A 12,374-nucleotide genomic window follows, 5' to 3' on the forward strand; every position below is an offset into this window, starting at 1 on the left:
AGGCCTCATCAGACAACGAGACACACTTAAACACAATACCCCCACACCTATCCCTCAAAACATAGCAGACCAAATACAAACACTAAACACTGTGATTGCCAATAAAATACATGAACAAAAAACACAAAATTGGCAAAACTTGATCAATACACTTGATCACAAAACAAACACCAGCAAATTGTACAAAACACTCAACAGCATTACACTATCCAACACAACACGCTTTCACGCAGCAATAATCACAACAACAATCTACCCTCAAACAGACAACAAGCAAACACACTCATAAATAATTTTGCACAGATAAGCCATCTCACTTCTCACCCTGACGACTGACGCACTATTCGATGTGAGAAAGACTTTCCCACAGACTCAGACTATACACCCTTCATAGACAGTCAGACAAAACACATAATACATAATCTCAAGCACTCATCTGCCTGTGGCCCTAATAACATAGGTAACATCCACCTAAAACACATTGGACCACAAGGTACACACACACTCACAAACAATGCAAACTACAGCTATTCACACAACACTATACCCGACACCTGGAAGCATGGTAAAATAATCACCATTCCAAAACCGAACAAAGACCCAACAATCCCAACATCACACCGCCCAATCACACTTCTCTGCACCCCCTCTAAAGTCATTGAACGCCTAATACTTAAACTTGTCACACCACATATTCCCCTTGCTGACTCACAACATGGTTTTAGGCCACTACACTCCACAAACACTCTTCTGATAAACATCACACAAAGAATTTTAGATGGCATCAATTCAGATAGGCCCCACCACAGAACACTTCTTATAACATTAGACAAACTTTTGATGCTATCCCCCGCCACAACCTAACAAGTAAAATATATAACACAGACATGCACAATAACACCAAAAGATGGCTGGCCAATTATCTGGCAGGTGGGAATGCTTACGTGTCATATAATGGCCAATCATTGCACATCAGAAACATTAAGAATGGAGTACCACAGTGCTCTGTTCTATCCCCCACGCTCTTTAATCTATACATGCATGACTTACCCACATCAGACACCTCAGAAATACAAATCTCTTCCTACGCAGACGACATAACAATCACATGCACACATCGTAACACAAAGCTGCAGAAATAATCCAGCCATACCTTGAAACACTCAACACATGGTTCATCACAGACTCAAAATAGCTCCAACCAAATCTACAGCAACACTTCTCACTAACTGGACAAAAGAACACAAATATATACCTCATCTCTACATCAACAACACTCTAATACCACACACAAACACACCTAAAATTCTTGGTGTAACATATGATACATCCATGTCTTTCAAACAACACATCATAAACATAAAAAACAAATGCACACCTAGACTTAACACACTTAAGGCAATCATTGGAACAACATTTGGACAAAACAAAGATACTAATACAACAATATACAGACAATGCATACGCTCAGTGATGAATTATGTGAGTCCTGCATGGGCTCCTAATCTCAGTGAGACACACCACAACACCCTTCAAATCATACAAAACAAAGCCCTAAAAACAATTACAGGCTGCACAAATACGACACCTACAGACCATTTACACCATGAAACAAAAGTCCTCAAAGTCAAGGACCACCTCGACATGAGAGGCACACAAACACTTGCTGCAGCCACCACAAACACATCACACCTGCTACACTACATAGCAGAACACCCACACATACCAAGAAACATTAAAACAACACCCAAAGACCTGTATCACACACAGATGCTCTCTTCTCTTCCACAACCACCAAATACCAGCCTCCGGAAACATATTCATAATCATATCACTCACCACTCCATTAACACACTGAAAGACAACACACTGCTGCATGCCAGACCCCCTGATATCCACCCTTCTGAATCCTCTCTCCCACGAAAGGACAGAGTCCACCTGGCCAGACTGCAGTGCGGCCACCACCCAGCACTTCTAAGCTACCAGAAGAGGCTGGATGACCGCATTGTGGACAGCTGCCCAGGATGTAACACTTCACCCCATACCATACAACACATAATGGAAGACTGCATTATACACAATCATGCACGCAAACAACACAACATACACTCTATAAAGGATTTGTGGGAAAACCCAGTTTTGGCTGTGGCATTCCTTGGGGAGATGGGACTGCTCGGACAGACAGTCTAGGGAACGACAACAACAACAACAACTCCCTTTCCACCCCTGTTCTCCTCCTCATTTCTCACTCTATCTAGCCTAGTAACCCCCATCACTTCTCAGACACCTCATCTCACACACATTTAAACTCCTCTCTTATGTTCCATGTTTCTGCCCCATACAGTGTTGTTGGCACAATCACTCCTTCATACAGTCTCCTTTTAGCATCCATTCCCAAATGTCTATTCCTCATTACAATTTTTAATCCACCAAGGCATTTACTCGCTTCTCTCAATCTACATTCTACCTCCTCCTTCACTCCACCTTTTCCTGCTACATTTGCACCCAAGTATCTAAAACTATCCACTTCCTCCAGTCGCTCTCCCTTAATGCTCACTTCCAGTCTACTGCCACTTTCACCCCTTGTACATCTCATCACCTTACTTTTACCCACATTTATCTTCAGCTTTCTTCTATCACATACTCTCCCAAACTCTGTCACCAGCTTCCTCAATCCCTCCTCCGATCCTGCCACAAGCGCAGTGTCGTCCGCAAACAACAGCTGGCTCACCTCCCACTTTTCTCCATTTTCTTAAACCATCTCCAATCCCTTTCCCACTACCCTTGCATTTACCTCTCGCACTACCCCATCCATGTATAAGTTGAACAGCCAGGGTGACATAACGCATTCTTGACGAAGTTCCACCTTTACCTCGAACCACTCACTCTCTCCATTTCTAATCCTGACACAAGCTCTACTACCCTCATAAAAACTCTTGACAGCTCCTAGAAGCTTTCCTCCTATCCCATAAATCCGCAAAACCTCCCACAGTGCCTTTCTGTTTACCCTATCATAAGCCTTTTCCATATCCATAAAAGCCCAAAAAACATCCTTCCCCTTTCCTATAGCTTTCTCACATATCTGTCTTACCACAAAAATCTGATCTACACAACCTCTACCCATCCTAAATCCACACTGTTCCTCACCAATTACTCCCTCTGTTCCCCTCCTAATCCTCTCAATCAAGATCCTCCCATAAGCCTTCCCAACTACACTTAACAAGCTAATCCTTCTGAAACTACTACATTCACACTTGTCCACTTTTCCCTTGTAAAGTGGAACTATACAGGCACTCCTCCAGTCCTCCGGCACTCTACCCTCTCTCCAGCAAACATTAAATAACCTCACCAACCAGTCCACCATCACTGTACCTCCTTTCTTCAGACATTCTGCATGGCATCCATCCAACACAGGTGCCTTACCTGCTTTCATCATCTTAACAACTGCCTTCATTTCATCCTTCCTTATTTCTCCTCCATTTTCCTCACTAATCATGGTCATTTTCTTCGCATTTCCCACTGCAACTATCTTTCCCTCCCTATCCTCCTTCACATTTAGCAACTCCCTAAAATATTCTGCCCATCTTCCCCTTACTGCCTTCTCTTCCATTATCATCTCTCCATCTGCACCTTTTACCTTTTCTTCTCTACTTGATTCGCCTCCTCTTCCTCTCTTAATTTCTTTCCAAAACATCTTTTTATTACTTTCAAAATTTTGTTATACTCTTACCCCATTTCACATCTGTTTTCCTTTCTTTATATGCTTTACTTCTCTCTTCTTTGTTATAACTCTCATATGATTACCTCATCCTATTTTGTAACCAGTCTGTGAATGCTCACTACTTCTCTTCTACAACCTTCTTTGCTTCCTCATCCCACCACTCGCTACCCTTCTTTCCATTTCCTCCCATCCTTCTTGTTCCACACACCATCTTTGTACACCTTATGACTCCCTCCTTGAAACATCCCCATTACCCCTCCACTCCTAGTTGTACTCACTCCCACTCTTCTCTCAGCTTCTTGTACTCCTTTTCTTTCTCAATCACTTTAACCAGTTTTTGCTACTTGTACCATGTTTGATGCATTTAAGGACTTTGTTCTGGCTAAAATGGATTATTTCATTCAGTTTAGGCAATCGTTCAAGTCTTTTTCCATGGCTTCTTAACCCTTTTCTGCAGTGGTGGAAATGAGAAATGCAGTGTTGCATTTCATTGCTAGCACCTATTCAAAATGTACATTAGAACCTCCATTCTCAACCACAATCTGTTCTTTCTCGAAAACTGTCCCGAAACCAATCTGGTCAAGGACTAAAAATGTTTACTATTCCACAAATCTTTGAATGCACCCCCTTTTCCATTCAGGTTGGTCGAGAACCAATATTTTGGTTGACTACAGGAGAAAAGTTGAGGCAGGACAGGTGTTCAAGAATTTTGGAAGGAAGTGAGAACAATGCAGAAAAGTCAGGTAGAGAGGAGCAGGTAATTAGTTGTTGCTTCAAATTTCATTAAGGGGAAAACCTGCAGTCCCCACAATGACTAACAGTAGTCCTTGGGTCCTCTCACAGATCTTCCTGGGGAAAAACTTTAGACTGTTGTCTGTGTTGTATTAGTATGATGTATTAAGGGAAAATTAAAGGTAAGTGTGAGAAGATGTACAAGGGGAGAGGATGGCAGTGAGTTGGTAGTACAGTAAGCCTTAAAGAAGGCTGGAGGAAGTGGATATTTTTAGGTACTTGGGGTCGCATGTGGCAGGAAAGGGAGTGGAGGCAGAGGTAAGTTGTAGGTTGAGAAAGCAAGTAAATGTCTTGGGGTAGTGAAAAGTGTCATTAGAAATAGACATCTGGGAACAGATGCGAAGAGATCATATGAAGGGATGATTGTGCTGATGGCACTGAATGGGGAGGAGTCTTGATATTTGAAAGGCAGGGAAGAAAAATTATAAATGTGTTTGGGATAAAATGTCTGATAAATATGATAGAAGTTCCAAGGCTGGGTAGAGTGAGAAATTAGGAGGTGAGAAGAGTAGAGATGTACAAAGGAGAAGGCAGATAGAGCTTATGAAAGAGGATTGGGATGTTTAGAACATATGGAAAGAATGAAGAAAGATTAGTAATAGAGGTGGATGGAGTGAACCTAAGGGTACAACTGAGGATGAGATGGATGGATGGGTCGAATGGGGCTTTGAGCAAGAGGAGAATGTCTGTGGAGCAAGGAAGAGGGAAGGTGGGAGATGGGAGTGGAAAACGGCTGTGTATAGATAATATTATGATGCAAGGATGGGAGGGGGCTAGGGACTAGTTATGTGTGAATGATATTTTGACACAGCCCAAAGGGATTCCTCCCCACCACTTTTTCTGCTTGAGGGGACGGAGAGGGAGGGGGTTCACCAATTAAGTGAAGCAGTCTTGCTGTGGATGTACTGTCTTGCTACATTGTTTCTGACCAAAGGCAGAAGGCAAGATACAAGGTGGACCCTTCATCCACAAGGAGCTAAGATGAGAGGGAGGAAAGGGTGGTGGATGGGAGTAGGTATGCACCTTTTGACTAGGCTACTACTTCCCTTATACAAGGAAAGAAGCCCTTGGTAATTAGACTGGAGAAAAAAATTCTAATTATATTTTCTCAAGAACCAATTTGTAAAACTTGTGAGACATTTGAAAACAGAGGTTTTACTTATGACAGTGGCAAGTGCTGACAAAATTGTTAGAGGAATCACCTTGTGGGAATGAAGTCTTCATCCCAATAACAACTGTCTCTCTGCTCTTTGCCACTTAACTCATCTTGTGCTTTTTTTCCACTTGCTTCCAAAATACCTTTTTCTATACACAAAAAGGGGCTTTTGAACAAGGTAGGAAGAAGGCAGGTGATAGGAGTGAGGAGAATGGTTGTTTATGGATACTCTTTTGTCACAGCTCGATGGGATTTCTCGTCTTCTCTATTTACCGCATGAGGGAACCGAGAAGGGTGTAAGTAAAGCAGCCTAGCTGTGGATATGCTGTCTTGCTGCATTGCTTTTAACCCAGGCCAGTGGGCAGCAGATAGAGATGACCCTTCATCCAGGAGGAGCTAAGATGAGAGGAAAACAATGGGTGGTGGATGGGAGTGGGTGTGTGTGTGGGTGTGTGTGTGTGTGTGTGTGTGCGTGTGTGTGTGTGTGCGTGTGTGTGTGTGTGTGTGTGTGTGGGTGTGTGTGTGGGTGTGCCTTGACTGGCTACCTCACCTATAAGGGGGAAAAGGCCCTTGGTATGTAGGGCTGCGGCTATCTTGCTAGAGAAAACCAAAGCAGTAGATTAAGTCACAAGTTTCAGTAGTGGTAGTGAGTCAGCAAACATAAACTTCATTGGTTGACTGTGTACAACTTACAAACTAGCCATTGATCTATCAGAATTCAGAATTAACCAAAGCACATTAAACTTAAAAGAGCCCAATTTCAACACGTAGTAATAAGGAAAATTAAACAATATGATGGAATTTCCACTTTTAAAAAGCCAGCCACTACAAACACACGATCACTAGTTGCCCTCACATTCAGTCAAGCTTACAAGTAAACAGACTTATATCAAAATGAACATCTAAATTCCAAAATGAAGTGAAAATTGAAGTTTTTGCATAATATCTAACTTCAAAGTCAGTCAAAAGCTTTCATTGGATACCCTAAAGCTACCCAGTGCCTCCTAGCCCCATGAAACTGGTAAATAATATTTATTACACTATCTGATATCAACTATAACAGTAACATTGAGCTTTTCTGTAACAAAAAAAATCAGTCCTTCCAAACTTTTTCTTTTCAATGAGACTGTTCACTCAGCCTCCTTTTTCAATAGTTGCCATTCCATGTTTCGTCCAGATTGGAGTCGTTCGAGGTAGCCTGGCCACTATGCTGTAACAAGTGTAAAACGTGAATGAGCTAGTTTTCTCCTTAATGAAGTCATCTAACCAACAAGGTTCAAAGGCACCGGGGGAACCTCAGGTCCATCACCTTGACCATGGCCCTTCCAATGGGAAACATCAGGCAAAATTGGAGGAAGGTTTGGTCTCTGGCTGCTCCATACTATTGTAATCCATTTAAATAACTTACAAGTGTATATTCATATGAAGGAGTAACCGGTACCTATTATATACAATCAGCATGACTTAGGCCTGCCCTTCAAATGTCCCTGTCCACTACAGGGTCCTCATTATTAGATATATACCTTACAGATTAGCTGTACAAACTCAAATGAAGGCCGAACTACTACTCTAGAATAAATACTCATTATCCTTTACTCCAATAGACACCCCTTGCCCATAATATCACATTCTACATAATGGGAGGTTCAGACTATTAAACCCGTGTTTATTACTACTTAAGCAAACATGTGAAAAGGCTAGGTTGGGTGGGGTAACTCTCCCCTTTTATATGCCTAATATACATTCAGGTAAATGCTAGGGAGCATGGTCATCACTCTCAAAGACATCACTCACACAATGCCAATCAGAATAAGTTCCTTTTGGCTTTGCATCTCATGATTCCACTATTGAAAGCAGCTCTTACTGCATACTTCCTGATAATTTTGTACTGAACTTGAATCAGCTTTGATAATGGTCAGAGTAGACACCATCTGAAGAGGAAACCAATATTCAAAGTTTTACTTAGTCTTAACCCATTAAACTCCGATGACAAGATGTCTTGTCATTTGGTCAAATAAAACAAAAAATTATAAAACACCAAAATGTTTGATCCAACACCAGAAAAATATGACGTCAGTCCTCGCTTCGCTCGCAGCGAAGCGAGGACTGACGTCATATTTTTCTGGTGTTGGATCAAACATTTTGGTGTTTTATAATTTTTTGTTTTATTTGACCAAATGACAAGACATCTTGTCATCGGAGTTTAATGGGTTAAGACTAAGTAAAACTAGTGAAAGTTTAAAATTCTTAATACATGTTTCATCCTCCTGTGGTGTCTACTCTGACCATTTCGTCTACAATTGCTATTTTAAATCAGCTCAGATAATAACCACAAACACCATAAAAATATCCTGCAGCATGAGCAACACATTTCCTTCCCTAGTCAATCTAGAGAGTTTTTGTTTTTCAACACACAGCATAGCATTATGCTCAATCAAATAACAGTTTCTTTCTGATGATCAAAACAAATTAAGCAAGGATCTTTCAAAGCCTGCTCAAAGTGTGACAACAATGGCTGAACTGCACAATGCAAAACATTCGATGGTTGAGGGGTCAGTAGAATCGCCAGTTCTTCTAACAATATATGAAACTTTCCTGAACCCTTCTATTGCACAACCAACAATGAGGAATTCCTTCTTAGATGGAGTACAAAAGTGAAATGATATCACAAAAATAGAAAAAGGTCATACTGATAAGTGTATATATATATATATAATCACTTTCCAAGTAAATGCTCATCCCTAAGATTCAAATCTAGAAGAATTAACTTGTAATATTTCAGGTCAAATTTGGCAATATCTAAAGAGAAAGTTGGCAACATTGGAAGCATCTGACTTGGCAACTATTTGCAGTGGATAAAAACAAATGACTAGCATTCCACTTCACCATGACATTGAGCAAAAAGTATTTAACTTCCGAATAAAGAGAGTCCTATTTTCCAGAACAGGTAAAGAATCACAGCTTTCCAACACACAGCTTTGATTGTGTCAAGCACTGAAGCAATGATATTCCCCAGCTCTGAAGTGTTGTTACTCCTGTCCATCTGAAAGAACGGTACCATATCTGAGACTGATGCACACATATACACGAATAATGTGAAAAATATTAAATTAATTTATGTCACTCATAATCACTTTTCATTACAATTAATTCTCGACTTTTAAATTATGTTCTGAAAATCGGTGAAGCATGAACATACCTCTGAACTGGAACAGCTACAACCGCTGCATTCTAGGAGTATTCAATACTTTTCCTCAACATCTTGTTACTGCAGCACTAAACTAGAAACTGTCAAGGAAGTATCAACAGTATTAGTTGAAAACCCAAAGTCAATTTCATGCAGCCTTCTAAGTCATGAAGTAAAGGTGAAAGTTTGTTAGTACAATGAAGCTATATGCTGAAGTATGAAAAATAGAATCAGCATTGTGAATCACATGCTTCTAGATCTTGTTAAATCAATTTCAATCAACTAGTAATCATACAATACCATGGTTAAGAACAACTGCTAAAATCATTAATCAGGAGAAATGAAACAGAGCGTAGGCAACACATGTATACTAGGAGAGCCACGCTTCTTCAGTCACTTTTTTATGGTTTAATATAAATACTTGGTGAGTAGATTTTATGGCAAAGACAGTAAAATAAGTGTTGTTTACATTGTATTACTATGGGTTTGTTTCTATATCACCAGCTAACAGGTAGTGGTGAAGGACAGCAGTCATTGGTTGCCAGCTCTTATGAGAAAAAATGGAGAAAAAATAAAGTTTATACAGAATTCGATTCCTGCCCAGAGCCGGAATAATTTCAAGATTGCTGCACTGTGAGCTGGCACTCCAACTCTCATGGGCAAGGAGTTAGGTATTTACCTAGTTGTACCTTACAGGAAGGTACGCTTGTGGTGTCCTGTCACTGTATCTCACTATATCTAATTTGCTCTTAAATTCTTTTATTGTTTTTGCACACACTATTGTTTCGTCTAGTATGTTCCACGCATCCACCACTTGTGGGGAAAGCTGTTCTTCTTCAGGTCTCTTCTAAAACTGTCCTTTTTGAGTTTTCTTCCATGTCCTCTTATCCCGATTTAGTAAGTCTTCTCTATCAAGGACTTCTATACCTCTCATAATTCTGTAGATGGTCAACAAGTCACCTCTTTCTCTTCTTTGTTCCAGAATCGGTAATCCTAGTTTTGACAATTTTTCTTCATATGACAGTTTTGATAGTGCTGGAGCGCCATCTTTGTAGTTGCTCTCTGCATTCTCCTAATCTTCCTTATATTCTTTTTAGTACTGGGTGACCATAGTGTCGCTGCATACTCCAATTTTGGCCTCATCAGTGTAATAACTAGTATTTTATCATTTCTTAATCCAAGTAGGTAAACACCACTTTTATTGATCTTAGCAAGTTATAGGTTCCACCGATAATTTTGTTTATATGTTTATCTGGGGACATATCTTTTGTGATGATTACTCCTAGGTCTTTTTCAGATCCCACTTTCTTTACTTCTTTTCCACCAATTTTATATTGTCCTGATATCCTTTTTTTTATTTTGTCCAAATTCCATTATGCTACATTTCTTAATTTTGAGGTCCACTTTCCACTTCTGACTCCATTCCCAAACCCTGTTCAGATCTCTCTGCAGTGAGTCACAGTCCATTTCAGTGCTCACTTTAATAATTTTGTGTCATCTGCAAAGAAACTCATGTAACATTCTGCTCTTCATGTTGCTATCTTGAACTCTTATTATGATTATCTCGATCCTGTTCTCTCCATATGTAACATTTGTCAAGTAATACATTTCCCTGTTGATCCTCTCCACTTTTCTCTGTCATCTTTTCCAACCACATTTCTTTAAAATTAAAATCTCCCATAAGTACCACATTACTTCCATCCTTCAGCATCTTGTTCATTGAAAATCTTGTATCATCCAACATTTTGAAATAATCTCTCTCTCTCCAAGACTCCATTTTTGGGTGCACATAAATCACTGCAAACTTTCTGCTCTTCATGTTGCTATCTTCAACTCTTATTGTGATCATCTTGATCCTGTTCTCTCCATATGTAACATTTGTCACATTTACATTTTTCTTAACCAGGAACATGACTCCACCCTATTTCTAAGCCAGTGATTATATAATCCATGTCCAACACTGGTACTAGTGGACCCCTTAATTTTGTCTCCACAGTTCCCATTATGTCTAGTTTTGCTTCTGACAGGTAATCATTTAGCTTGTTTAATCCTGAGATTAATCCACCTATATTGGTATAAGCTAATTTTAATTTTCTATTTCCTCCATCTTGTTCTCTGAACCTTGCTTTTTTTCTTTTTTTCTTTTTTGATATACTATTTTTTCAGTCTCATGTCTAACACTCTCCAATAGAACGGCATTTCCTCGGTCACCATTCTTTTCTCTCTCTTTTTTTTTTTTTTTTGCTTTGCTTCTTAATGTCTTATCTCTTTCTCTTTCCTCATCATTCATGTCTCTTTTTATCCATATACTTTTGTAATTTGATCTTTAAGGTTTGATATTTTCCTTCTGCATGTTTATATTTACCCATTCTATGCACTTCCTCTATTTCCTTTTCTATTTTTTTCTCTTTATCTTGTACTACTATTTGGAATTTTCTTGACGATTCTTTCTCTTTATCCCTCAGGGACCAAATTAGTTTTTTTTTTTTTTTTTTTTTTTTCCTACTGTATCTTACTAGGTTTTCTTTTTTTTTAATTACCTGAATGATTGGATCTTCAGCTTCCTCCTGCATTTGCTGAGGTATTTCTTTGAAAACTACCTTATCTTCTTTGTCTTCCAATCATTCCTGAGCTGTTGTAAGTCATCCTCTCTTTTGTTTTTCCCTGTTTTTATGGTCATTGCTTTTATCTGATCATTTCTCTCTCTTTATGGTCTCAATATTACTGTTATCCTTATTTTTCAACCTCTCATTTTCACATTTTATTTTGGCCAGTTCTTTTTTTTAGTGCATTTACCTCTTCTTTTATTTCTTTGTTTACTTTTTCGAAGCCATTCACTTCTTTGTTTAATTTTTTATTCGTCCTCCATAGATCGTTAGTCTCTTGCTTCCATGATTCATTCATAATTCTCATCTCCTAAAAAATTCTATTTAGAAGTCTTCTTTCATACCCACTGAATCCAGAAAAATGTCAGAATAGTCACGCCATCTGTTGTGTTGTCTTGTCTGTGTTGGCATGTCCTCAGTGTTGTGTGGTGGTTGCAATGAAGTCTATTTATGTATTCTGTTCTGTTTGGCCTGGATTACAATTCATGTACTGGTGGTAGAAGATGGTCAAGGATTCTGTTAGACTCTAGGGTAGCTACTGTGTGTGAGAACTATGTATATATTGGTGTGGTTGTGTGAGGGTGGTAGGAAGGTGCTCCAGTGTTTTGTGATCCAGTGTTCTGGAATTTGTTCAGTGTGCCTGTGTGTTTGTGAGTGGTCTCATATGGTGTGATGGGGGTTGCGGATTTTGCTTAACTGATACTATATACTGTGTGCTGTACATACTGAGAAGTTTGTAGAGATGCAGACCATGGTCTCTGTATTATAGGTGACCTAAGAGTATCATCTGTGTTTAGCTGGTAATTGTCCACAGTGCCTTGTTTTGTGTTACTTTTATTTTTGTATTGTGTGCCTGAGATGAGCACTGCCCATGTTGGTCCATCAAAGACTGTATGTGCCATTTCTTTAAGG

General features: G+C 39.5%; 1 protein-coding gene across 4 annotated transcripts in view; it reads right to left on the reverse strand.

The window, feature by feature from the left end:
- Positions 1–7,840: 7,840 nt before the first annotated feature.
- Alg12 (Alg12 alpha-1,6-mannosyltransferase) overlaps positions 7,841–12,374 on the reverse strand; it is a 68,788-nt gene continuing 64,254 nt past the window's right edge. For 3 of the 4 annotated variants that reach the window (XM_076195831.1, XM_076195832.1, XM_076195830.1), the window contains exon 11: positions 7,841–8,712. In XM_076195831.1, coding sequence (XP_076051946.1) covers positions 8,578–8,712 — 135 coding nt within the window. In that variant the 3' untranslated portion in view covers positions 7,841–8,577. Of the gene's footprint in view, positions 8,713–8,868; positions 8,958–12,374 lie in introns of all 4 variants that reach the window. The other variant, XR_012967019.1, reaches the window with a different exon arrangement.

Source organism: Oratosquilla oratoria, chromosome 12 (genome assembly GCF_046742065.1).
Source record: "Oratosquilla oratoria isolate Oo_2021 chromosome 12, ASM4674206v1, whole genome shotgun sequence".
NCBI classification, from domain to species: Eukaryota; Metazoa; Arthropoda; class Malacostraca; order Stomatopoda; family Squillidae; genus Oratosquilla; species Oratosquilla oratoria.